This window comes from Melospiza georgiana, chromosome 8, assembly GCF_028018845.1.
Source record: "Melospiza georgiana isolate bMelGeo1 chromosome 8, bMelGeo1.pri, whole genome shotgun sequence".
Classification (NCBI taxonomy): Eukaryota; Metazoa; Chordata; class Aves; order Passeriformes; family Passerellidae; genus Melospiza; species Melospiza georgiana.
The window spans coordinates 19733705-19759815 of NC_080437.1; the positions used below are offsets into that span (position 1 = coordinate 19733705).

Consider the following 26111-nt stretch of genomic DNA (forward strand, 5'->3'; position numbering starts at 1 on the left):
AATTCTGGTGTTTTATTTAGATCTTTGAAGCTACTTTAAGCCTTGCTTTGTGGATTTCTAGTGTGGTCCAATACAGAACACAGGAGTAAAAAGTAGCAGTTAGTTGTTCCTGCAGTAGTTTTGTAATCTAGGCTGTACAGATATCCTTACACTTCATGAAGTGAAGTGACTGACTCTGAGCTGGCCCCTTAGGATTTGTTTTACTCTTGAAGGGAAGAGCCTCTCTTACCACCAGTATCACATCAGTAAGCCTGTTTACTTTGACAGATGAAAAGTCTCTTCAATCTGTGTACTGGTTTTGGCTGGTATAGAGTAAATTTTCCGCGTTGTAGAAGAAAATCACATTTGGATTTGTGCTGGGAGCAGCGTTGATAATTCAGGGATATTTAGATACTGCTGAGCAGTGCTTATACAGGGTGAAGGCCTTTTCTGTCTCTCAAACTGTTCCATCAGGACCATGGGGAGGCTTGGGGTGCATGAAACCTTGGGAGGGAACGCAGCCAGGACAGCTGATCCCCAGTGGCCAAAGGCACGTTCCACAGCAAACTGTGTCACACTGGGCATATGAACCTGGGGGAGTAAGAGGCCGGGGCATTCCCAGAGATGACGTTTGTTTTCATAAGTCATGGTTACATGTGATGGAGCCATGGAGATGGCTCAATGCTGGCCTGCCAACGGGAAGTAGTGAGTGAATTCCTTGGTTTGTTTTGCTTGCGTGCACGTCCTATGCTTTATCTGTTAGACTACCTTAACCCACAAGTTTTCTCACTTTTCCTCCTGTAATTCCTTCATCCCTATGCAGGGACAGTGCCTAAGGGGCTGTGTTGGGCTCATTTACCAGCTGGGGCTAAACCATGATAATCCAGTTGTCACTTGTCTCAGTTTGGTCTCTAGATGTTGACAGGAACAAGTCCATGGTCTTCAGATAATGACATACGTTCTGGTTCAGTGCAGTTGAAATGAAACTTTTGTTTCCTCAGAACCTTTGACTCTTATTTTCAAGTGAATTCCCCTGCTTTTTGTAGATCTGGGTTGTTGCTTTTTTTTAAGTTTTAATATCAAGTTGCATTTTGAGAAGCAAAAATGTGGCAATGACATGTTTATTACTTTAAAAAGTATTAAAATGGCAATACACTTTTTAAGAATGATGTTGGTTTCAAAGTGGATTGTGCAACAAAAGTCTTTGACATGGAGACTGAGAGAGTTTTGTTTTTAAGTCAGTGTTTTCTGAATGCTTCAGAAAAGCATGAGCTTTTGAGAATAAAGTTTTAGAATAGAATAGAATCAGGCAGGCTTAATGGTACCTGTCATTAGCACTCTATAGTTTTACAATGGCATGAGGCTGGGAATACAGGCTGAGCAGTGTGGCTTGTCTCAGAACAGCACTAACCTAATCAACGACACTCTGATTTTGGAATTATTTGGTCAATGATGAAACTTCAGCCTTCTAGCCTTGGTGTTCTCTCTTTCTGTGTGATGGGAGCAGGAGGCACAGGGAGCACAGATGTTAATGTGCTGACTTTCTCTTATTGTCCTGAAGTAGGCTGTTTCAATCAAATGTTTGTTCCATACAGGAAACACTCAGGAGGGGAAAAGACAATGCTCCAAAAGTGGCAGGTAAGCAAAATCTTGGCTGCACGTATTTAAGCAAAGAATTCCACCACACAGATACGTCTGCACACAGATGTGTGTGTGTACACGTGTACCTCAAGGCCTAAGCTGTTCTCTCACTGCTGGAGGTGAGGTTGTTGGCAAGAGGAGCACAGTATTTACATCTGGTTATTGCAGAGTTTTTGCTCCTCCTGCTATGAAACATATGGTGCTACTGTCTGGCAGATTAAGTGTGATTTTATGCACATTTTTAAATTGAGACCAAAGAAAGCCACCTAGTTGAATGCTTGTTCACAGATCATCTATACAGCTAAATGACTGCACTGATGTTTTGCTGAGCTGGGAGACATGTTTACTTTTCTGTAGCCATGATCTTGGTGACTCAAGGCAAATGAAGAAATCCATACCTTTTTGCTTATATGTAGCACTTTGTGCAGCCTTTTCTGTATAGGCAGTTGTCCAGGATTTTCCAATATCCAGTCTGCATGCATTTGGCTCACTTTTAAATCAAGAAAAAATGCTCTGTTATGCAAATACAGCATAAAAGCACTGTGTGATTATAGACAAATGCAAATGGCCTGTCTGAAGAAGAGACGGAATGAAGACAGGTTCTGTGGAAGGGACTGTTGTGTAAGAGGTATTGTGTTGATCTGAATGGGAGAGGATGATTGATTTCACTATTTTACATAGTTCTTGTCCTGGTGGACCTGGGAGCCACAGGCCTCTGAGGGTGCTTTTGCATGGTTTTTTAGGGGCAGAGTCTGGAGATTTTAATGCTTGTTTCCCTTCCCTGCAGAAGAGGGAGATCAGCAACTTTGATTACCTCATGTACCTGAACACTCTGGCTGGCCGCAGCTACAATGATTACATGCAGTATCCTGTTTTTCCATGGGTCCTTGCTGACTACCACTCTAAGGTCAGTGCTGGCTGCAGAATTCCATACTTTCTATGGTAGCAACTGCACAAAGGATTGATGTATGATGCCATTGAAGCAGAGGGGTCTAGACCAAAGGTTTAAAATTTGAAGTAGTTAGTTTGAACTGTACTGATTCCCTAAGATTAACTTTATCTACAAGTCAGCAGACTGAGGATCACGTTCCATGGATGAACATCTGTTTAATACAGACCTAGTTAAGGACATGCTGCATCAGCTCAGCAGATAGGCATGGGCAGGTTTCTGTGAACACAGAGTAATAGTTTTGGATAGAAAAGCCTTAAGAGTAATTTAGAACCTGCCAGGTCCTTTATTTGTGAAGTTCCAGAGGAGGGTAAACCTGTAACCTTCTTGCATGAGTGAAACTTCCAACACAGCCTTGCCACCTCCCAGTGTCACTGGGATAGTTATGATGTCTAAGATCTTAAAATCTGCATCTCTGCTGTGTTTCTTTTCAGACTCTAAACCTCACTGATCCTCATACATTTCGAGACCTGACAAAGCCCATGGGAGCACAGACTGTGGAGAGGAAACAAAAGTTCATCCAGCGCTTCCATGAAGTGGAAAAAAGTGAGGGTGAGTGTTTTAGGAGGCTAATAGACAACAGAGGCTTGAGTCCTGTCAGAGCACCCAAAAACTTTGCAGATCTGTGGCTAAGGGAAACACCATGCCAAGGAGAACCTCTCTCACTGCTGTATACAAACTGACAATTCAAAGAGAAATGCCTCTTTGAAATAAATGCAATTACTGCCTTATGTGCCTTGTACTGCTGCATTCTATTCTCTTCCCTTTGACAGGGAAAAAAAAAGCTACAGCAGAAAGCAATGTTCCCTGGAAAAATTGTGCTCTTACAGTTTTTCTGTAACAAAACAAAGCTGCACAAATTGGTCTTATTTGTTAGCTAAGCTACATGTAGGAGGCTGCTGCATGCAGGTTAACAGCTACCTTAAGGAAAGGAAACAGAATGTTGAGGCTGTTGACCTCTGGAGATCAAGTGGCACTACTAGAGAATGGGATGTTTTTGAAAGTTAAAGGCCTTCTTCTTCAGAAAATGAAATGTGGATGTCAAAAAATGAACATAGTTCAGTAGTAACTGTGCACATTCAGTGCATGTAGTCACTGCAAGGGGTGCTGAAGCTCACAGGTCTTTGAACACATCTGCTTAAAATACCTGTTCCCTGTTTAGTTGTGTTGTGGTAACTGGATGCTATGGGCTTGAAATGGTGGGGATTTTTTACTGGAATCTGATTTGTGTGCAATTTCCAGGAGACCTGTCAGCCCAGTGCCATTACTGTACTCACTACTCATCAGCAATTATAGTGGCATCTTACCTGGTCCGAATGGAGCCATTTACCCAGACCTTCTGTTCTCTGCAGGTAAGGGGGAAAGATAACTTCCCTCCTGCTCCTTGTTATGAACCATGCAGTGAGTTACTGTGGCTGTATAATGAAGGAGGATTAGTTCTCCTGACTATTGATGTACTCTATATGTGGACTTGGGGTTTACTTGGGGCAGCATTTATGCCATGAAAGTTGAATTCAGTGAAAACAGCTTAAGGAGACTATGGCTGATGCAAGGGAGAAGGATTATTTAGCTTTGTGAGAGCTGAGGCACGTGAACAAATAGATGTTTTATTGCTTGTCTGAACATAAGCTTCTGGCTTTGGGGCACATGAGACTTGGTATGATATTCTGTAAGATGAGGTCTTCTAAGCCCAAGTACAGCCATGCAGCTACTGGCAAGTACTAGGAGCTTGTTGTAGTGATATAAAGAACATTCCTGGGCCAGGTGAGGACATGTAGGTTCTGGTAGGTATGAAATTATAGGGATCGTGGGATCGACTTCCTGAAGAAGTGGGATGAGATTACATCCAGTGCTCCAGAAGGAATATTTTGTGTAATCTTGTTCTGAACTTGTTACTATTTATACAGTGCCAAGCTGATTTCACCATGGAATTGAATTTATGGAAATTGAATGTTGTGTGTACCTTTCCCACCTCCCCAGCATACAGGGGCACCAAATTTCCTGATTGCCCTTTTCAGCAGGCAGTTGGTAATGCTCAAGCAAATACACTTGGGCTGTAGCAGAGAGTTGTTACTGTCTTCTCTGTAATTTGTTGTGTTATAACAGGGTCTACCAGGAGGACCAATCCTCCAAGTTATATTTTTAGAGAGTATCTTGCTGAAATCTACCTAGCCTTATGGAGAAATACAGGAAGATAGCTTGGCCAGAATATTTCACACTTGGAGTGCTGTATGCATAGTGTAGGATGGCCATGTCTCCTGCAGCTTTCCACGTTGCTTTGCTGTTGTGGTTTGGGTTTTTTTCCAGTGAAGTAATACAAATAAAGTGCTGTGTTAATTAAGTAATAAGCCCTATGATATTGGCTGTTACCAGCAGTAGCTGATGGGTTAGTGAACCACCTGAGGCAATGGTTGCCATCACACTCTGTGAGCCATATGTTAGCTGCAGTCATGAATGACTGTGGAGCAGTTATTTCTTGTTGTAAACAACAAAGGCTCTGTTGGATCTCCCTGGCACACTTTTCATGCATAATGAGTTCACAGTCTGAGTGAATGCTTTGTGGCTGTGTTTGTGTGAGCAGCAGGTAACCAGCAGTTTTGTGAGCATAATTATCTTCAAAGGCTATTGAGATCTCAAACACGCAAAAAATGTTCTGGGTGTGAACCCACTAAAAGAAACTGCTGAACTCCTTCTGTTCTTATTCTTTTGCTTTTATGTTGGTGCATGTTCTGCTGAGCTCAGTGTTTTCATGTTCCCCAGGTGACTGGTCCTGTGGTAGCTCAGGAATTGCTAACTGGGAGATGCTTTCAGGCAAACAGCAGATCTGAGAACTGTGTGATCAAGTCAATGTCAGGTTGCAAAAAGAGAACTCCCACACTTAAACCCTTGGAAGGGTGCTGCTGCCTTTGGGAGCTTTGAAAGTTTCTCAGATTCTTAAAAAGTGAAAAAGCTACATATATATCTGCAAATGGGTAGTCTGAATACATGACAAGGACATGCAACAATTTGGGTGCACTCTCTGTGGAAAATTTATGTTGGCATAACATTTTGTCTCTCCAGTCAAACAGTTGATTTGCACCTGACCACAGAAGCATTGAAGTGAGGAAGCATTGCCTTCAGTAGTGGGACTGTACAGGAGAAACCTTATTTCACTTTTTTTAAGTGTATTGAAATCTGAGTCTGGATAAAAGTTTGCATGTGCTGTTCATATTGTACTGGAATGGAGGAAAAATTGGCTTTTCAAACAGGTATTGGTTGGTACCTCCTGGGATTCTTTTCAAGAATTGGTCTCGGCACCACAAAAGAGCAGTAAGGTTTCCATGTCCAGTGTCTTTATTGGAAAGGCATTCTAGAACCTGCCCTCAATACTGAAATTTGCTTTTGATCAATTCAACTCTTTTATCCCCTTTTATTCTTATCCCACTCTTGCATTTCAGCTATCAGGTTGACTTTTCCTGACATTTCCCTCTCAAAAGTACTTATAGAGAGCAGGGTCTTTACTCCTCATGGTGTTACTGACCCTTGAGCAGTCACCACCAGCAGGGAACAACTTCTCAGCATCTCTGGGCAAGTCTTTGCACCTTCATAAGCAACTCTTAGAAACACTGAGGTCTTTGGGTCTTGAGCAGCACCAAGGTGATGGATGCTTAGTGTTATGAATTTGTGGAGTTCTGACTTCTCTCTGGAGACCATTTTGCTTACTTGCTTTGTATATATCCTGCTGGACTGTAGTTTTAAAAAGCATATTTTTCCAGTATTTTTGATGTCAGTAAGGCCTCTACTGAAAGGAAAGAAAGCAGACTTACTCTGTCTAGCTGTAGAAAAGTCATAAGAGTTCGTTGTCTTGCAATCTAAAAGCATAAAGCAATTCTTGATTCTCTTTTTCCCTTTCAGTGCAGTTTTTGCATTCATAGAGAGAGAAAACTCATTAATTCTGATATAAATATATGCAAATAAATTTATTAATATAGGAAATGGGAAAATCAGTTATTGCTTCCTTTATAAATAATACAGGCTTAAGTTTTAAAGATATTACTTTTCCCTAAAATGAATTAGACAGCCAGGGAAAAAATCACATTTTTTCGTGGTGGTAATATCTTTAACCAGATTTGTCGCGCTAACAGCATTTCCTATGTATATATTATTTTTATTTAATACAGGTAATCTTTTTATTACAAATCATATTGTTTCTCAGGAGATTACCACCAGCTCTCATAAAAGCTGCAAAAAAAGATGAAAAAGCATCAATCACCACCAGACACAGCACACTGTGTGCAGATTAAATATACAAAGCCCTTTAATATGCTTCAATGAGATACTTGTTAGCTGTTGATTTATTTATAGTCCTCCTTCTACTCTGTTTTAATTTCAATTTGAATTTGACTCCAAGGGTCCCTGCCTAATAATGATCAAGAGCAAGATGACCTTGTGCATCAGATTAACTCCAGATAGGCTTGCTCATGTGATTAGCCACTTTTTCACTCTGTCCCTTGAATGGGTGTGGGAAGGCTTCACAATTGTCACTGGTATAAGGAAGAAGGACGAGGAGCTAAAGCAGAACTGTGCTGTCATTTAAAGATGAGGCTGGACCAGAAGCCTGACCAGAATTCACCTTAGGGGAAAGAGGGGTGGGATCTTTCCATCTGGAATATACATTGAGTTTTGGTGTGAGTCTATCTCAAAACACAAGCAAGGAGTGGGGCTTCAGCACTTGGGATTTATTGACTACTGTCTTCTGATAACTGTTTCATGAGAATATTTTCTCCCTAAAAAAAGATATGGCAAAAATTACTTCTTGACTTGCAGTTGCCAGACTGAGCAGAGCAGATCTAAAGGAGTTGAAACCTAAGTGTGCAAGTATGCAGGGGGAGCCAAAAGGGCAGTGATTCTTGCAAAATTGGCAAATATGTTTTTAATGCAGCAGAATGCTCACCCTGAAGTCCTTTTGTCTGTCTCCATTTCACAGGGTGGGAGTTTTGATGTTGCAGACCGGATGTTTCACAGTGTCAAGAGCACATGGGAATCAGCATCAAGGGACAACATGAGTGATGTCAGGGAGCTCATCCCTGAGTTCTTTTACTTGCCAGAGTTCCTAACCAATGCAAATCACTTTGAACTTGGTAAGTTCTAGAAGGGACATAAGTGTTCTTCCAGCATCCTACCAAAAGGAGAGATCCAGATCATATGTTAAGAGTTGGTCTCTGGACAGGATGAGTCTTTCTAACCACGAGATCAGTTTTTATTCAAATAACACTACAAGAATACAAGCTTCTAAAACTGAATTATGTCAGAAGAACCAAGTTTCCAGCCCCGGAAAAGAAGCAAGTAGTTCCTATTAATTTCTGGGCAAAAGAATTGCATGTTTTGTCACACAAAAGTTGATTTTTATATAGCCGATCTAGTTGACTGCTTTTGAAAGTTTGGCCGTATTATGATATTTGTGTAATTATTGAAAATGTGTTCTTCTTTTGGAGATATGTCAATTGCTAAATGGTGTTGGTGAAAGGTTTTTGTTTTTTTCACTCTGCATGGGATCACAAGGTGATTAGTTTCCAAATGTCCTTATGCTCATCTTCAAAGGTTCTGCACAGCTTACATGAACTTGATACATTTTCCCTATTCTCAAGCAGCATCACAGTCCCCTCTCAATGTACACTATCTCTAGACCTTTCTGCGTCCATGATGAAGGCTCAGAGAGAATCCAGAAAAAACACTAGTGAGAAATAGGCATGGCAGTTCTGACTCACTTCATTTTACAGGACTTTCACACCATTTGCAATGCAAAGTTGCTTTCTTTAATAGACACTGGTTGGTTAACAATTAAGGCAGAGGAAAAATACCTGAAGAATCATCGTGAATTTGTGATAGCAAAGGCAATTTAACCCATTGAAATCTAGCTAATATTACATTTAAGGTATCAGTGAAATGAGGTATGCTAAAAGATAGTAATGTTTATATTTATATATTTCTATATAAGAATAAGGGAAAAAAATCTATTAGAAGTTTGTTGAAGGATAAGAAGGAATTAGTGTAGTTTCCTCCTGAGAGGAGACCAAGAAACAAAGTCTGGCTGAAATCAAAATACAGAGTGCAGGGACCCAAAGGGCACCAGAATCTTGCCAGTAGAGAGCAAATATGCAGGAAGATTTTAAAATAGGCAAAGCCAAGAACCTGAATCTGTTCACTGCTAAATTGTACAGAAACTTGTGGTCCCAGAGCTGAACCTCAATTTAGATTTGAATTCATCCAATTGCACAACACTGCGCTCTGAATTAAGAACACAGAGCACTGCGCTCTGAATTAAGAACACCTTCTGAAAGGGATCAGGTTGCAAAGGACTTGAGAACAAAATCCCTCTCAGTGGCTGCTTTGGTCAGAATATTTGGCAGTAAGGCCTGCAGGATTATGTATAAAAAGAAAGTTGTGCAAACACATTTGTCTTGTCTGCATTTGCATTCTGTACTAAAATGGCTTGTGCTGAGGACATGCACATTTTTACTGTGTTAGTGACAATTACTGGAACATCTTCTCACTGCTTTATCACTGGATCAGAAATCCCAGAACACTGGTTCTTCAGTCTTCTATGGCACTAAATTTGATGAACCTGAAACTGCATGTGGGAAAACCACCTCAATTTCCCTTTGAATTCAGTGTTTTAGTAAAGCTGTTCCTATTTTAACGTGTCCGATTCTTGTTTCGGATTCTCCCTTTGTAATTCCTGCAGGCTGCATGCAGGATGGAACAGTGCTGGGAGATGTGCAGCTTCCTCCTTGGGCAGATGGGGACCCCCATAAATTCATTTTTCTGCACAGACAGGTAGGTGAATATAAAGATTTGTGATAAATTGCTGTCTGGGTCCCACTTAAAATGAAGTTCTGAAGGCCAGAGTCACAAATGAAAACATTGGATCCAAATGCATCCTGCCTTTCTGAAGTTTGTGTTGGTTCTGAACTTTGTATGACTGCTTCTCTGCCTAACAATTCACCTTCAATCAAGGCAAACTTTCCAGACCAGATGTGGATTATGTGTAGGTTTGTGGCATGAACATATCTCAGCCCACAAGTGTAAGAGAACATAATATAATGCACAGGAATTTATATGCATACAGTTCCATGTTGTTGGTAACAATCTGTATGTTTATTTAAATTATTACTTTCCATCTCTGAGTCATGCCAGAACTAAAGGTTCTTTTTTATTTTGAGGGGTTGGGATGGGGGAAACCTAATGTAATTCTCTGCCCTTAATGGAGTCAGCCTTGGCAATTTGAAAGCAAATAGCTCTAAGGTCCTGAGACTTACTGCAATTAGTGCTATCTATTACTATTAGAAAGTCTTCCATGTGATGTCATCTGCTACATAAAAGTGCAATTCTGTGTGAAGATTGTTGCAGTGAACTCAGACTTTGCAGTATAATACCTTGGTGTAAGTCTCTCTAGTGCTCCTGCATTACCACACCAGATTTCTTAGGGTGAGCTGCATGTGAGTGCACACAGACTGTTGCTGTGTACAGCTGTGATGAATTTATGCTCTGTCTTGTGGCCTTTCCAAGGTGCTCAATGTCTCTTTCCCAGTTCCCCAAATAAGGGAAGGGCAACACTCTCCTTCCCTACCAGCTATGCTGCAGAAAAAAAAGCCATGTGTGACTAAAAGATGCTGCAATTTTACATGGATGCTTTTTAAAGAGAAACACAGGGAGACATTTTGTCTATTCTATGTGTTGTTTGCAGTATAAGCTGCTGAGTTCTTTACTGCTTGTGTAATGATGAACACTCCAAAGGCACTTGGATACAATGGAGAAATTTGCTTTTGCCTTGTGCTTTAGGGTAAAGGTGCAGTTTGGAAATCAAACTACAGTCATCACTGCATAGCATGTTTTTGGTGCCACTGTAGAATGATCTCAGATTGTGTGAACTAGATTTGTTTTGGATGAAATGAAGGAAAAACTGCACTCCAGTTGTGTGCTCCACATGCTGGTAGCATTCAGCCTGCAGGAACAATCTGGATTTAGTTGGAAGTAAAACCCCCAGAGTGCATTTAATGTGGATACTGGGTGCTCTCTACCATTTGTTTACAGAACTGCTTCCACTGGGCTGTACTATTTAATAACATTGGCACAGCTGATAAATTAATTTAAATCTCAAATAGGAACAGCTTAGCAAATGAAAGATCATGTTTATAGACTTGTGTTAATAATTTGCCAGACCTGATCAGATTTCCTGTACAGTCAGTGCAATATTGTCTCTTCAACCATAGCTGATAATAGGTACTACACAGGGGAGTGCAAGAAATCTTAATTAACCTGCCTGGAAGATTTTGTCTAACCCTGAAGTGAGGAGTCAGAGATCTTGAATTCTGAAACATGAGGGTTTCTGTCTCCTCTGATGATATCCACAAGGCTGGAGGTACCAATTACTGACATTGTGGCCATTTTTAAGAGGTTTCACAATGAGTTTGGTGCATAAAACAGATTAAGGTTGACACTGTTCTGAGGGGATATGAGAGTAAATAATTGTTCTTGACATAAAACTCTGAACAGCTTCCTGTTTCATGCTTAATAAGTTAGGAATCTAGTCCACTAAATAAATGTATTTACTTCCTCCCTAAACCACAAGTTCTCCTTTCCTGGCTGGGTTTGCCGTAGTTCTCAGTGAAATTCTGAGAGGCTGCACAGTTACAGCTCTGTTAGTTGCTCTGTTTTGCTTTGGCAGGAATGCCAATCAAAATTTACAGTTTGTAATTCATGGACTAACTGCTTTTATTAATGAGTTCTGAGCCTGTTCAGGGACAGATTGTACGCTGTGCTTGCTCTGTGAGCTGCCCTGTGATCATTATAGCTGTGGGCACGGTCATTTACACCAGCTGCACTGGGCAACTGCCTGCTCTGTGAAATGAGCCATTGTTCTGGATCCCATTAGTTTGTTTATTTCTGCTGTGCTTTGGGTGGGCTGGTCTGCTTGGAAGACCTTTCACTGAACATCAGGGATTACTCAGTCAAATGATTCGGAGATAGGAAAGTGCTTTTAATAAAGCTTGACACTGCTGCTTGAATCACTGGGCAAGGCTGTTTGGGAAAACACACAGGTTTGGTGAGGCAGGTGTTGGTGGGAGCACTGGTATTTAGTGAAGCCTCATGAGTAAGGCTGGCTAACCTGGTGGTGTGCACAGGTTCAGCTTGAACTCGTGTCCCCTGCTTATGAACTTGCTGTCTGGGTCTTCTAAGCTCAAGTTTTCCTATGTGAATGCATTGAGCTTTCTACGAAGCTCACATTTAGGTGGATATATTACCTTGTAGCATCTCTTCCGGTGTGTCCAGTAGTAATTGTTCATTCTGGTCCTATTAATCCACTTGCCAATCACTGTGGGTGCCAAGATCTGTGGAATGCTTTCATTTTGCTTTGTGGAACCTACCTTTCTTGTCTCTGTGGATATTGCTTCTGGTGTCTGTTAAGTCAAACATGGCACCCTGTCCTTCTGTTTCCTGTGGGGGTCCAGTTTAGTCTCTTTTAGTGTTTTACGAGAATGTGCTGACAATGGTGGTAGTGGAGAAGTGTGATGATGGACTTGCAGAGAATTTTTCTCCAGCAAGGACTGGAAAGCAGTAATGCATTTGTAAAGGACACAGTCTGGTGAACTCAGTAATTTTGTTTTGGTTCCAGGCACTGGAAAGTGACTATGTCAGTGCCCACCTTCATCGCTGGATCGATCTGATTTTTGGCCACAAGCAGCATGGCTCAGCTGCAGTGGAGGCAGTTAACACCTACCACCCTTACTTCTATGGAGACAAGACAGACCTCAACAACATTAAAGATCCTCTGATTAAAGGCACTATCCTGGGATTTATCAGCAACTTTGGACAGATACCAAAGCAGGTACCACTTTATCATGAGAAGAGAGGACATAATCTATCTTGATCTTACAGTGTTTTTACTGCATACCAGTAATAGTAACTTAAATGAGAAACACCATTTGATGTAAATCTGCTGAAAGATGAGCTGTAGGCTTTTCCAAGCTGGGTACTACCTCAGTATGCACCCCCACTTCTCAACCATGCTGCTCCTGTTTTATCCCATACAGCTGCAGCATCAGCTCTGGGTTCTGCTCCTTCAGTACAGCCACACAAGTTATCACTAGTCTGGGAATGGGTATAGTCAATTAAACCTCAGCTCAAAGTCTCACCTGTGTTTTCTTTCTCATCCAATTGTTGGGATTAACTTTCTGTCTCTCTGAGGGGTGGAGGGATGTAGTCTGATGAAAAAGCAGTATGTGTAAGGTTTTATTTTAATTAAGAGGTTTATGTATGGTGGTCCTGGAGTCTGTGATTAAGGATTTAAACAGGTGTTTCTCCTGCATGGTCTTGCAAATAGAGATTTATTTTTCCATGACATTCCTTTGTTCTAGCTCTTCACGAAGCCACATCCATCTAGGAATGCTCAAGGGAAAGGTTCAGCAGGAAGAGAGTCTGGGCTGTTCCTTCACTCAAGTGGAATTCTGCCTCCTCTTGTGAGCAGTCTGCAAAATCTGAAGCTCTCACCAGTTACCATAAAAGGTACCTCAGTGGCTGTGTTCCATTTTCTGAGCTGCCAAGTAACATTTTGTGGAAAGGATGAATCTGGATTTTCAAGATCATGAAAGTAGTCTCACAGCTTTGTATGGGTTGGTTCAATCAAGATCCCTTCTGCCAATTGTGATTTTTGTATCCTTGTATTAGGAGTCGGCGCTGAAAACTTCTTCAAACTTCAATTGTAGAGTTTGGAACAACTTTTCTTTTAAGTCACCCTCTCCACCTGTATTTATGCTGTCCACTGGAGAGGAGTGTTCCCACTGTTTTGTGTGGAATTGCAGTTTCAGAGTGGATTTCTGTCTGTGGGCCTGGGCAAAGCACTGAGCCCAGATGTGAGACTTGTCAGTCTCACCACACAAGCTGTGCAAGGAGAAAACATAAGTGCTCTAAACCCAAAAGAATTAAATATTTTCTCTGTCTTGCCAGACTATCCCAAGGGAGCTATTGGGCACATTGTTCATACAGAGAAAGGCATTCTGGCCGTCGAAAAAAATAAAATTTTGATTCCTCCTCTTTGGAGTAAAACATTCTGCTGGGGATTTGAGGACTTCACCTGCTGCTTTGGCACCTATGGATCTGAGAAGGTAAATAAGAAAAACTCTAAGAATTCAAGAAATTAGTTATATGTTGTGGTCTTTGACTGGTTTGGGCACCCATTTCAGAGGCTGTTGGGGAGCTGATTTCAGAGGATGCTGTACAGGACTTTCTCACTGTCAACCTTCTTGAAGAATCTCAAGCTGGATATCCAAGATAGTGTAAAATGATTTTAAACTGCTCAAAAACATGGCATTTGCCTCCAAATTATCCCAAGTTTTCCATCTAGTGATTGTGTTGTCCATAGGTCATAAGGACAATACAAGGTCTCCTGGTCACTGATTAGAAATTTCATTGTGCAGAAATTTCTGCTGGAATTAAGGCAGACCCATCTGTCAATTCCCCTCAGGCTCTAGCATAGCCCAGTGCATTCATTCAAAATAATGAAGTTAATACTCTTAATTCTTTGCTGTTAAAAATAAATGGTCTATATCATCACACTGCTTGTTAGGGCACTTGACAGATCTAGTTTCTTCCTCTGCCATAAATACACTGATTTTTGGATGTATTTGGGACAATGCTATGCAAAGAATTCTGAGTTAGCTTAGTTACCAGAATAGCATAACATGTAATTCAGCAAGATACTGACTTGGATATTTGTGCAAGTGGCATTCATTATGTTTTTACAGACATACCCAAAGTCTATGGAAATGAAAAAGCCATGAGATATATTTTAATTTCTGCTCCCTGTCTAATAAAATCAGTGCTTAGCAGTTCATAGTGTTGCTGCAGGCATCAATTATTCAGTTTGTCCCTTCAAAACTCAGGGTGATGCTGAGCATAGTGAGTGTGATTGCACAGTCATTGTGAGTAATAGTTGAGAGTCCAACGTGATTTTTCTCTGGTCAGCAGTGCCAGTGGACATGAGCTTATAAAAAACTTTAGTCCTTGTTGTAGGTAGGTAAAGGTTTGCTCTGCCTGTGCCATCCAACCCCACCAGAATCATTGGCACCAGAGTGTTGTCCCAGCTGTGTGGGGCAGAGCTAATGCTGAGTGTGCAGGAGGACACTTGTGCTGTGATTGGGGCAGTGTGTAATAGACCTGACTCTTCTTTAGACTGATTTGGGTGCTGCTAACAGAGCACAGAATGGAATTTAGTGCTTTGTCTTTTAGCTTTTCAATCCAAATAAGGGAGGGTTTGAGGGCCTGGCAGAAACCCTGTTGGCAGTGGCCATCACAGCCTGAGACTTCTTTTTCATCTATGTGGAATGTTTGCCTTCTGTTACAATGTGGTTGGCAGAATGAGCTTTGCTGAAGTTGTGAAAGAAATCGGGACCCAGATCTCCTAAGACATGAGATACTGAGCTTTGCTCAGCATTCCTGTTTGGTTCCTGCAAGATGGCTGCATGCAGGTCCACATGTTCACAGCTGGGCTCTCATAGAGACTGGTTATGATGAGACTTTCTTTCTTATGTTTAAAATATGGAGGGTCCGTTTTGACAATTGAATCTGTCAGTTGGTAATAAGTACATAGTATCACCCAGTGAGAATTTGACTTAAAGATGCTTTCTTGTACAGAATGTGACTACATTTGAGTGCATGGCAGACTGGGGAAAGTGCCTCTGTGCAGTGTGTCCTTCGGCAACTACCATCATCACATCTGGAACAAGCTCAGTTGTGTGTGTCTGGGAATTCTCCCTGGTCAAGGACAAAGTGAAATGTCTAAACCTGAGACAGGTAAATAAATACTCTGGCTTTTCTGCTATGGAAACTTGATGAAACCCAGAAAATAAGGTTTTTATCTCTCAGATAATTGTCAGAAGAACCACCTTTGTTGAACAAGAAGGCAAGAAAAAGGCAGTAATAAGCATGTGACAGCCCGTATCAGGGCAGGAGCTGATAATATGCCTTGTACCAACAGCTCGTCACTATGAGTGCCACTTGGTGGATTTTTTCCCTTTAGTAGCATTTTCAAAGTTCATCATGATAAAAGAAATAATGAAGATAAGGCATATTTTCCTCTCTTGAAGTGCAGCCCTTGGGTTATTTTCAGAAACAAGTATCACCTAGAGTTGCTTATAATTTGTTCTGGGCTGCTACAGCAATGGACAGGATCTCTAAAATATCCTGCAAACTTAACTGGTGGAGATGAAGCCTCAGCCAGGCAAAGTTCTTGATTCTTTTTTCTCAGCCTGAATTCAGAACATAAAAGATGTATCTGTCACTCTGTGTGCGAGGTATGCATCCAACAAGAATGCTATAGTTTTTGACCTCATTATCCAAAGCCTTGAAGTGATTGTTGATTTAGAGCTCATCTATAGTCACTAACTGCCTGTATACATGCTATTTCATTTGAATTCTCATGCAACATTTGTGTGGTTCAGCTATGATGAGTTCTCAGCTTTACAAGTAGAACTAGAGTATGCCACTATCATATCTGGAAGGTAGCATGGCGCCATTCTTCCCGAAAGAAATGAAGATACTCTTGATTAAAAAACTCTGCTACTTTTAGGAAGACAAAGGGTTCATTGATCACCAAGGTCTCCAAGTGTTAGAAGCTTCTTCTGTTTGTTTGTTCTGGAGAGGTATTCAGATATTTCAATGTTCTTCCTACCTTAAGCCAAAACATATTTTATTTATCATTAAATGAAGTGAAAATTTCTTTGTCTGCTGGAATGCCAGAGAAGTATTTAGATCTTCATTTACCAGAAATTCCTGTTGTAATTTGTGTTGAAATTAGGGGGGGAAACTGTTTTAGAGCAGCCTCTCTTTTGAGGTTTATGATGTTTAATGCTGTAGAAGACAGAAATATGAGACAAGATCTAATGACCTTTTAATTCAGCTGGTTATTATTCCAAAGGAGAACATGAATATAGAAATGGAAGAAATAGCATCAGAGAAAATCATAAGCAATAATTTTCATCAGCATCTAAACAGTTAGGGGGTCAGTCTGAGTTTCAGGCAACCCAAGATGCTGTCTTTCATCTGCATTACAATGTCTTTCTCTTCAACAATCTAAAATCAGCTTTGCTAATGTGTTCCACTGTGATTAATTTGGTATTACCCAAAATCCACAAAGTGGTATGAGATCATGCAATTACAAATTTTGTATTTTTTCCTTTACTTTGCCAGCAGAGGTTTTTTTCCTTTTTATGACTGTCTGGACGGGATGTAAACTTGAACTATGGTTCTAAATGTCTTCCAGTGAATCACTTTCTGCTTTCCTGTAATTCACTGTTTCATGGTGGCTGCTTTTTCTGCTGAACAAAAAAATTTCCTGAGAGAGTGAGCTTTGCTTAAGAACAGCTTATGTGCTATAAAGTGGATGCTATTCACTTACCAGCTGTCTCATGGGACTGACACATTCTGGTTTGGAATGTAGTAAAGTACAGAAACTATATTTCTGCAGAAAAAGTAGCTTTTGCCTCTCTAGTGGGATCTGCTTGCACAGTTTTGTGGAACACTAAAGATTGAGTGTAATTGCCTGAGTATTGATCCATGCAATTTACTAGCAGAGGGATCTGTGCAATCCAGTCGCCAGAATTTCTGGGCCGAACAAAACACTTGAGCAAGGTGTGCTCTCTGCCTCACAGACCTCTCAGGAAGGTGTGGAGCTTATCTGTAGTGTGTCTGTGTCCTTGTCAGACAGTTAACTAGAATGGTCAAACTTGATTTAAGTTTTCATGGACTAAACATCCTTGCAGTGATCCTTGCATCCCTCTTGTATGTCTTTTGATATTTGTTAAAATACCTTGGAGATTGCCCTCGAGATCTTTATGCAAATATGCTCCAGGAGGTTTCCCATTAAGGAAAAATCTGTCAATCTTTGCAGAACGATAATGAAAATATGTAGGGAGTCAAAAGCATGAAACTTTTTTCATTAATGTGTATTGAGACTGCTGGGTTGAAGCTGATACTGTAATTGTGTGCAGATCTTGAGAACACTGCATAAAACAATTGTTAGCAGCATACTTCAATCCATGCCTCCTCCCTGTGCTGTTAAAATGCCTAAAGCATGTTTCTTTTTTAAAGAAACTGTTTAAATAAAGCTAAGTTTAACTGGGCACTCCTTATGTCTCCCTATACAACAACAACAATAGAATATTGTGTAATGATGAAAGAGAAAGGCATTCCTACATGGCTTTAAAGCAAGAATTCTCCATAAATGCTGTTTCTCCTCTTAACCATTATTAGAAATGTATCAGTACTTGTTCAGATACACATAAAAATAGGACTCAGAAGGTTATTGAATTGCATCTTGATAAATTGTATTTCAAAAAGTTTTTTAAATATTGAGAAATTTCCAAGCATAAATATTAGTTAAAACTGCATGGACTGAAGTGGTTTTTTTTCTTTTTTTTCTTGCTGAGCACAAAGCACTGTCTCAGAGTCTGAAGAGTAGGCCAGGGGGCCTGAATCACTGTGTAATTTGGGCAAGTCATATAATAATCTCTTGGAGCCTCAGCTTTCTTCAGCTATGAGTTGAGGACAAGGATGCTTCTCTGTAATATCCTTTGGTATTTCCCCCTCATTCCCCCTTCAGTTCTCCAAAGAATGACTGGGTTGCTTGTTCTTACTAAGCAAATGAGGTATTCCCTAGTAAATCACCCACCGTCTGCTGTGGTTTATTGGTTGGTTTTTCCCCACCAGGCTTTGTATGGACACACTCAGGCAGTGACCTGCCTTGCTGCATCTGTAGCCTACAGCATCTTTGTGAGTGGGTCTGATGACAGAACGTGCATCATCTGGGACCTGAACCAGCTGACGTTCATAAACCAGCTTCCTGCCCACGAGGAGAGCCTCCGCTCTGTTGCCATCAACAATTCAACAGTAAGATCTTCATTTATCATCTTTCTTCTGATGCATCCATGAACATTTCATGATAATGTAATGGGTGCTTTTCCCAACATAAAAACATCCTGAAAGTCTGATACATTGATTTTTTTTTTTCTTTCTACTGAGATTGCTAATAGTGTTTTTAATGATGAGAGCGAGCACTAAAAGCAACATCTTAGACTGAGCAGCTAAGTAGCTAAGAGGCATCTGTGGATAGATAGATAGCAGGATTAAACAACTTTAAGTTTATGGAACATGAAGTATTACCCTAGTACCTCCTGGATTTGGCTCACCCATAACCTTGTTGCCCCTGTTATTTAATTAATTCCTTCTGACATTCACGCAGCAGAGCCACATCTGAGCTGCGCATTCATGCAGCTGAGACACGCTAGACTGCAGTCTGCCAGCTCAGGTGACAACTGCCTTACACCTTTGCAATGATATGCTGACTTTTTCCTTCCCTTTCTACTCCCAGGTGCAGGGAGAGCTCCTGATAGCAGTGGGTACAAATCTGTGGTGTGTGCCTGGCCAGAATTGTATGCATGTTGATAGGAAAATATTCTGTATTGGATTTTACTGCAAACACTCTGGATGAGATTTTTATTCTCCCAGCCTTCTACATCCCAAAAATGTTGCTTTCGTATTTGTTTGGGTTTTTTTTCTCTCTGCTAATACACTAAAACAGGATTTCAGCTGCTCAGACAATTCAAGGTTGAATCCAGTCCTGGATATTGTACAAAAGTAAAATTCAGTTTGTAGCAGTAAGAAACCAGGCAGATATTCTCTACTCGGTCTGTGCCAAAGCAGTCATCTCCTATCAGAGCTTTATTAACCATGCAGCCTGATGGCTAGCAATTTGAGGGTGGGAATTCAGTTGTCAGTGCCAGCTCAGCCCCCAGCCCTAGCAGTCCTGGTTAGTGTAAAGTGGCCAGTGGCCTCAGCAGGCCAGCTCAGAATATCCTGCTGGTCCCTTGTGAAGTGAGCTGAAGCCGTGCCAAGCATTCAGAAATGAAGGGAGGGCTGGCACAGAGCTGCTGGAGATCCCAAGGGAACAGAGCTCTCTCCATTCTGCCCCAGCCAGTACAGCAGCCTTTTCAGGTATCTGCTCTCCTGGAACTGTCCAAAACTGAGACAGTCTGTGCCAGGAACAGTCTGGTGACTGATCCAAATGACTGATCTCCACTTTACTGAAGGGCAAGCTGTTTGGACAATAGTATATCAAAATTCATTTAATAGAGGAAAAACCTTAGAAAAGTATGACTGAAGCTTCAAGGAAAATAAAAAGGTCCATATCTTGTGGATTAAAAAATTCTTTTTGAAATTAGCAAAACAGAACACTTAATTCTGAAATGTAATTTTTGTTTAATTCTTCTCTCTATATTTATGTAAAGCTACCTGAAAATAGAAACAAAGTGTTTCCATTGTGCTACAGTGTTTTGATTGACACAAAATTACATGATTGGTAGCAAGGTTTTTTCCTGAAAAATTCAGAATGGTTCAAAGCAAAAGTTTGAAGAAAAAAAACAAACCACTGAAATAAGAACCCTATATAGCTCTTCATTATATGATTCTTGGAGTTGCTTGAACATCTAGAAGTTCCATCTATAGATCCAAATCCCATGGTATTTGTGTAGTGTAGGTGCAAAATAATAACTGTCCTGAAAAGTTCATAAACTAAGGAGGATTTTAAAAGCTTGCTGTAATTATTTAAGTTAGTTTTAAATCTCTGATCCAGACCTGAAAAGCACTGTAGATTTTTGCCAAATGCCTGGACATCACGTACTCTCACAGCTGAAATTTAATCTCTTGAATTATTGGCAGCTCTGTTTTGAACATGCCATCATTTTTTATCTCTAGAATTCAGCCCAGCAGTGTGAAGAGCCCTGGCCCCAATTGAGGCAGGGGTGAAGTAAGGTGTTAGTTGACTTAAACCAGATGCATGCTGCTAATTTAAGGGCACACTTAAATGTGTCCTTAATGTGTCTACACTTAAATGTCTGTCCTTTCTCAGAATCAGATGACTTCGCTGTTGAGGTTCTATTTAGCTGATTCTTGCTATAGATCAAGAGTAGAAAAGTCATGTCGAATTTCAATTAAAAACACCTTGATCAAAATGCATTTTTGATTAGATCATTTACAATTGCCACATCAGCTCTTGATTCTTTGTGTTTCCCTGAAGACTAACCTGAGTATTTGCTCCTTACAAGCAGCCTCTGGTAAGGCTGCACCTGCGTGGAGTGGAGGGGAGAGGTGCAAAGGAGGTTTTCTGCATCACAAATGCAGGGCACTGGATGCAGAGCTGGCCATTGGTCCAATGCAGAGCACGGTGCAGAAATGTGATGACAGTGAGCTCCCTGTGAGGGGCAGAGGAGGATTGTGGAATCACCAAAGGCTTCCTAGCTAAGCAGGTGAACACCACGTCCTTGTGTCAGGGAATGCTTCTTTGTAAAACTTATAAGAGCACTAGTTCTGGCCCAGAACCTGTGCTAGGCACTGCTTGTGCACAGTCCCTGATGGTAGCTGGGTCAGACTGTCAGTCTGCTTTTTTTACTAAAAGCCTGGATTTTATGGAAAACAGAAAGGGAACATTTCATTAAATATTTTCATTTTAAAAATGTGGGGAAAAGCCCCTTTTTCTGCATTATCTTGCTAGATCTGAGGCAGTTATTTCAGGTTTCTGTGATGTAAAACTGTCAGAATTTTTCATGGAAAAAAGTAATTTTTGCTTTGTCTGGTTTATATCTTCTGCCCAATGGAGAAAACAATGGTCAGAATTTACATCAGAGGAGTTCAGCAATTTCTAATCAGCATTTAAAAGTTCTGAGGAGGATGAGTGTGGGGCTTGGAGACAAATTGCCTCTTGCTGTGTTCCAGGGTGACATTGTGTCCTGTGCGGGATCTCAGCTGTACCTGTGGACAGTCAATGGGCAGCCCCTGGCAAGCACCAGCACTGCCTGCAGCCCCAGCTGCCACCTCCTGACCTGCTGCTGCTTTGCTGAAGTGATGGACTGGGACACACGCAGCATCATCATCACAGGAAGCACAGATGGAGTGGTCAGGGTAGGTGGATGGGAGAGGGAAAAAGGAATCCTAATTCAATGTACACCAGAGGTTGAGATTTTTTATTCTAAATGGAGGGACAGAGCTACTAAAAATCCCTGACATTTTATTAAGTGCAGCAGAGGGCAAAAATGAAAATCAGAGTAAAATATTATCTTCCTATCAACTTTTATCCTCCTGACAAGAGGACTTCTTGCCATACAGGGAGAATTTTGAAAATGTGCTCTCCTAGGGTGATTCTGAAAGCAAAAATTCTGTCACTCCTTAGTAACATGTTTGAATATGGTTTCTGAGAGTTCACATCTCAGTATATTAACACCTACTTTCTCATGAGTAGGAATTCACTGCTGATTCCGCCTCCAGTATGGTAGGTGAACTTCCCAGGTTACTGGGATTTTCGATAGCATGTCAGCCTTGCAACCCCACCAGCTCCCTGCATACATTCCTCCAGTGTGTCACCCTGCAGCACAGTGACAGACAGGGACACAGCTGTGAAATCCTGGTGTTACAAGTCCAATTCTCTTGCTGGGAAGCAGGAGCTGAATCTTTCTCTCATTGTTACCACCCATGATTTTTCCATGTTTACCCCCTCACTGGCACAGCTGTGGAAGATGAAATACAGCAACACCCCAGAGCAAGGTGCTGGGCTGAGAGCGCAGAGTGGGGTGATGGAAGAGCTGGACAGCACAGGTATGACCACAGTGGGGTTACTGGGACCCAGTGCTGCAGGCCTTGGTTGGTGGTGAGGAGGGAGAGAGGGGGTGTGAGCACCGTGGTGTGAAGGGGAGATGGTGTGGGCAACTGGTGCAGTCTCACGGTGACCAGCCACAGTGGTGGGGGGCAACAGAGAGCACACCTGAGCCAGCCATCTCATGGGCACACCTGGATGAAGCTGAAGGCTTTTGCACAGGCTCTCCCAGGGGTTCTGTCAACCTCAGAAGACCTTTCTGCATGAACCTATAAACCAATGGCTGGAAATAGTCCTGGCTGCAGGAAGTCCACTGCCTGGGCACCCCTGCTGATGGCCTGTACTAAAGTATCCTGGCAGAGTGGGCAGTGCCAGATCCTGCTCTGGGATGGAACAGAGAGGTTTGCTGTCTTTGCTACCTTAAAACAAGTCAGAGGTCCTTCATACTCGTGGGAGGCCAGCAGCAGGCCCTAGTGCTTGGAGCTGTTTGTTCAAGGCTGTGTGCAGCTGAAGCTGATACCATGGAGTTCTCACAGAGCTGAGGTTAATGAGATGGTGGGACTATGGTGCTGACTGGAACTAAAAACCACTCAAGCTCACTTCTCTGTGCTAACAAATACAGGAGCTGAAACCTGTCAGAAAGCTTTAAAGACACAGCCTAAATAGCACAGCTTTCTTCTTTTCCCAGTGCTTTTTCTATGAGAAAGGAATTGTGGTGTTATTATGTATAATTTACTCCACTTATTTGCTGTGGTCCTCATTACAGACATTCTCTATTACTTCAATTCTAGGCACCCAATTTGCATAAATAAAGAGCTATAGATGTAAAATCTCCAAAAAGAAAGATATTATACGGTAATTGGGCATTACCACAGAGATCTTCAGAAGGGCTGTTCATGGAACTTGGCATCAGCATTGCTTAGATTGCCATGTGAAAACATTTCCAATATGCTTCTGTATGTTTAATGGCCTAACCAGATGCTTATCAAACCTTTTGTCATGCCTCAGAGTAGCCAGAGCCAGATGCTTCTAGGAAAGGTGTAAGAACACCTGAGATGCCAGATATGAGATAGTCTGGCTGTGGTAACTTCATATTTGTTTTTGTTCTCATCTCTAATCGAAGAATGTTTTGTCAATAAGTCAAAGCTAAAGACTTAACATCTTTCCAAAATCCCTGTGGTATCCTGTATTTTGTGGATTCTCTTTACCTATAGAAAATTCTCCTTTGATTTAAGAATATCTGAAGTTCTTGTCTATAACTTCCCATGGCAGGTCTTTCCAGGCATAATTCCAAATGCATGTTTTTTAACAGATTGATATTTTAGCTATTTGTAAAATGTATATCTTAAGCAGTTCTCTAAATAAGGACTTAAAAGCCATCCATGGGAGCAGAGCAGAAGATTCTTGTTTGTGGTTTTCGTCCAAGAGGACTGTAAAAGATTTGTGCCCACCCCAGGTATCCAGTGATGTGCAGAGACAGCACCTGTTTGAACATGAGCATAAGGCTGTGTGTTTTCAGATGGATACAGGAACTGCATTCTTTAATAAAGAGTTGAAAGGTGTAATCAAAGCAGGGTCATACTCCCTTAACCTATTCAGATGACTACAGAATTATTTGAAATGACCAAATATTCCCACATCTCATTCTGTGCATTAAAGAAAATAAAATTAATATGAAACACAGTCATTAGAAAGACCAGAGTAACTGATTGTGTTATGTTGTTAGGTGTGTGTATGTGTGTGTGTATGTGAAATGTCCACAGCATTTAATTATTGGTTCTGTTATGAGCAGATTTAGATAAGTTGATAATACTAGGGCTTTATGTAATTTCTTTTTACTAGGCAATTATAGGCTGTATTATATCCTGGCAGCAAAGTATTGTGGGGCATCTTATTAAGCACAGAGCCAGTGAAAACTGATGAACAATTTTGCTGAACTAGGCATGCAATTTAGAAAGCAATAATACACAAATCCAATTTAGCACACAATTGATACCGCCGCACGTCAGCACATGTAACTATCATAGCCACAAATTAAATTGGGATGGGCCTATTTTGCAACAGCACAGGCCAAGATTAAATATATTTGTTCTCAACTTAACAACTTGCTGACCGTAAATAATAACAATCTCATCCGTGCTGCCCCCTAGACGCTTTCTAAATATTTATTTTTAAACCGCACAACAGGTAACAGGTGTGGAAAACATCTTGTTCTCTGTCGGGAGCTGAACCCCAGCGCTGCCCCGGCTGGCCGGGCGAGCAGGACGAGCGCGGCGGTGACGGCGCTGGCCGTGTCCAGGTAGGGAAAATGCCCAGCAGAGGGGCCCCAGGCTGGGCTCCTGCTGCTCCTTCGGTGGGGGCTTTTGAGAGCTCAGCTGGACCTCTTGTAGCCAAAAGCAGCCCCTCAAGGAGCTAGCCTGGCTAGGTGCGTTAATGAATGATGTTGCGGGAGTCATGGGATAAGTAGGAGAGAAGCCAGAAGCAACAGCAGGTTTTGGCCAGAATAGCTGCAGAACTTAGTAGCTGCTACACCATCTCTGCAATATGGAAATAACTCCTGTCTTAGGAGTTGCTGGAGATACTACCTCCTTAAAATGTGAACAGGAAGTTTTTGGCCAAAGGACAGCTTTGCTGTTCAACTCCTCTCAGTTTGCACAGCCAGCAGTATTTCAGTTTACTCAAGCCCCTCCCGCAGTCATCTGGCTGTAATGTTTGTTGTTATCTCCTACTCCAGGATGTTATGATGTACTGAAAAAAATTTACTGTCTCTTTCTCTGAAAGTGTTGCAATTTTGACAGCTGATAAAACGTCCCTGCATTCTGCATGCTCAGCCTTAGAGCAGTTAGTGTGATGTTGATGTGCATTGAAAGGAGGGGGAACATTCGGGGTGAGGGTTACTTTCATTAGTGTTGGTGGCACTGCATGCAGCAGAGGTTTCATTGGCTGAAACCAGGACATTGTGCTAACAAGTCTGAATTCTGAATCTGGACAGCAGATTATTTAACATCCATAGAATCTCAGAGAAGGCTGAGACCTTCTGATCTGGTTAAGTTGTCCCAAACTCACCCACTGAACTCTAGGAAATTTTGGATCCAATTCTAAGCTCAATCTTCAAACTACCAAACTCTGAATATTCTATAACATGGGTCTTCAATTTTAACTTTAAAGAGAATGTTCACCCCTGAATATTGCATCCTCCTAATTGCTGCACATACAGAAAAAGCCTTGATCCTGTTTGTGTCATCTTCCTCAACATGGTTTTCTTTGTCTTTTTCTCTCTTTCTCAAGAAATTCATCCAAGATCCTAGTTGGTGATGACTGGGGAAGACTCTACTGCTGGTCTGTGGATGGGTAGGAAGAAACAGTCAAGATTTCTTGGTTTTTAAACCTTTTGGATGGAGAGAAAATTTATCCTTCAGAGCATGAGAGAAGCAGAGAAACTGGAAGCCTCTGGTTGGGGACTGAATCTTAAGGGAGTTTTTGGACTGACCCTGGAGTCAAGCATAATTTAAATTAGACACTGGACCCCAAAGTTGTGAGAGAAACTGACAGATATGCACATAGACAATGAGATTTTTGTAGTATTTGTCTTGGGAAAACTTGTATATTTAAAATGTTATTTTAGATACTGAATTTGACATAATGCATTGTATTTCACAAATATTATTTAGCAAATAAAACTGCCTTGATTATGCCAAAGAGCAGTGTAGCTTAATAATAACATATTGCATTTTTAATATAATGGGATAAAAAATACTTGGGCTTCAAACAGGTAAATGAGTATGTCCCAGTATTTTTGTTCTTCACTGACATGCAAGAATATTAATATCTCCATTCTTACTCTTCCCTTCTCCCTGAATTTGC

At 41.2% G+C, this 26111-nt stretch overlaps 1 protein-coding gene across 1 annotated transcript in view; it reads left to right on the forward strand.

The window, feature by feature from the left end:
• WDFY4 (WDFY family member 4) overlaps positions 1-25836 on the forward strand; it is a 108373-nt gene extending 82537 nt beyond the window's left edge. Inside the window, exons 47-61 of the mRNA XM_058029118.1 lie at positions 1575-1617; positions 2408-2527; positions 3004-3121; positions 3812-3921; positions 7536-7689; positions 9294-9385; positions 12225-12437; positions 12967-13114; positions 13556-13713; positions 15242-15400; positions 18314-18493; positions 21374-21559; positions 22162-22249; positions 24435-24546; positions 25536-25836. Of these exons, the coding sequence (XP_057885101.1) occupies positions 1575-1617; positions 2408-2527; positions 3004-3121; positions 3812-3921; positions 7536-7689; positions 9294-9385; positions 12225-12437; positions 12967-13114; positions 13556-13713; positions 15242-15400; positions 18314-18493; positions 21374-21559; positions 22162-22249; positions 24435-24546; positions 25536-25602 (1948 nt within the window). The 3' untranslated portion in view covers positions 25603-25836. The remainder of the gene's footprint in view (positions 1-1574; positions 1618-2407; positions 2528-3003; positions 3122-3811; positions 3922-7535; positions 7690-9293; positions 9386-12224; positions 12438-12966; positions 13115-13555; positions 13714-15241; positions 15401-18313; positions 18494-21373; positions 21560-22161; positions 22250-24434; positions 24547-25535) is intronic.
• Positions 25837-26111: the final 275 nt, after the last annotated feature.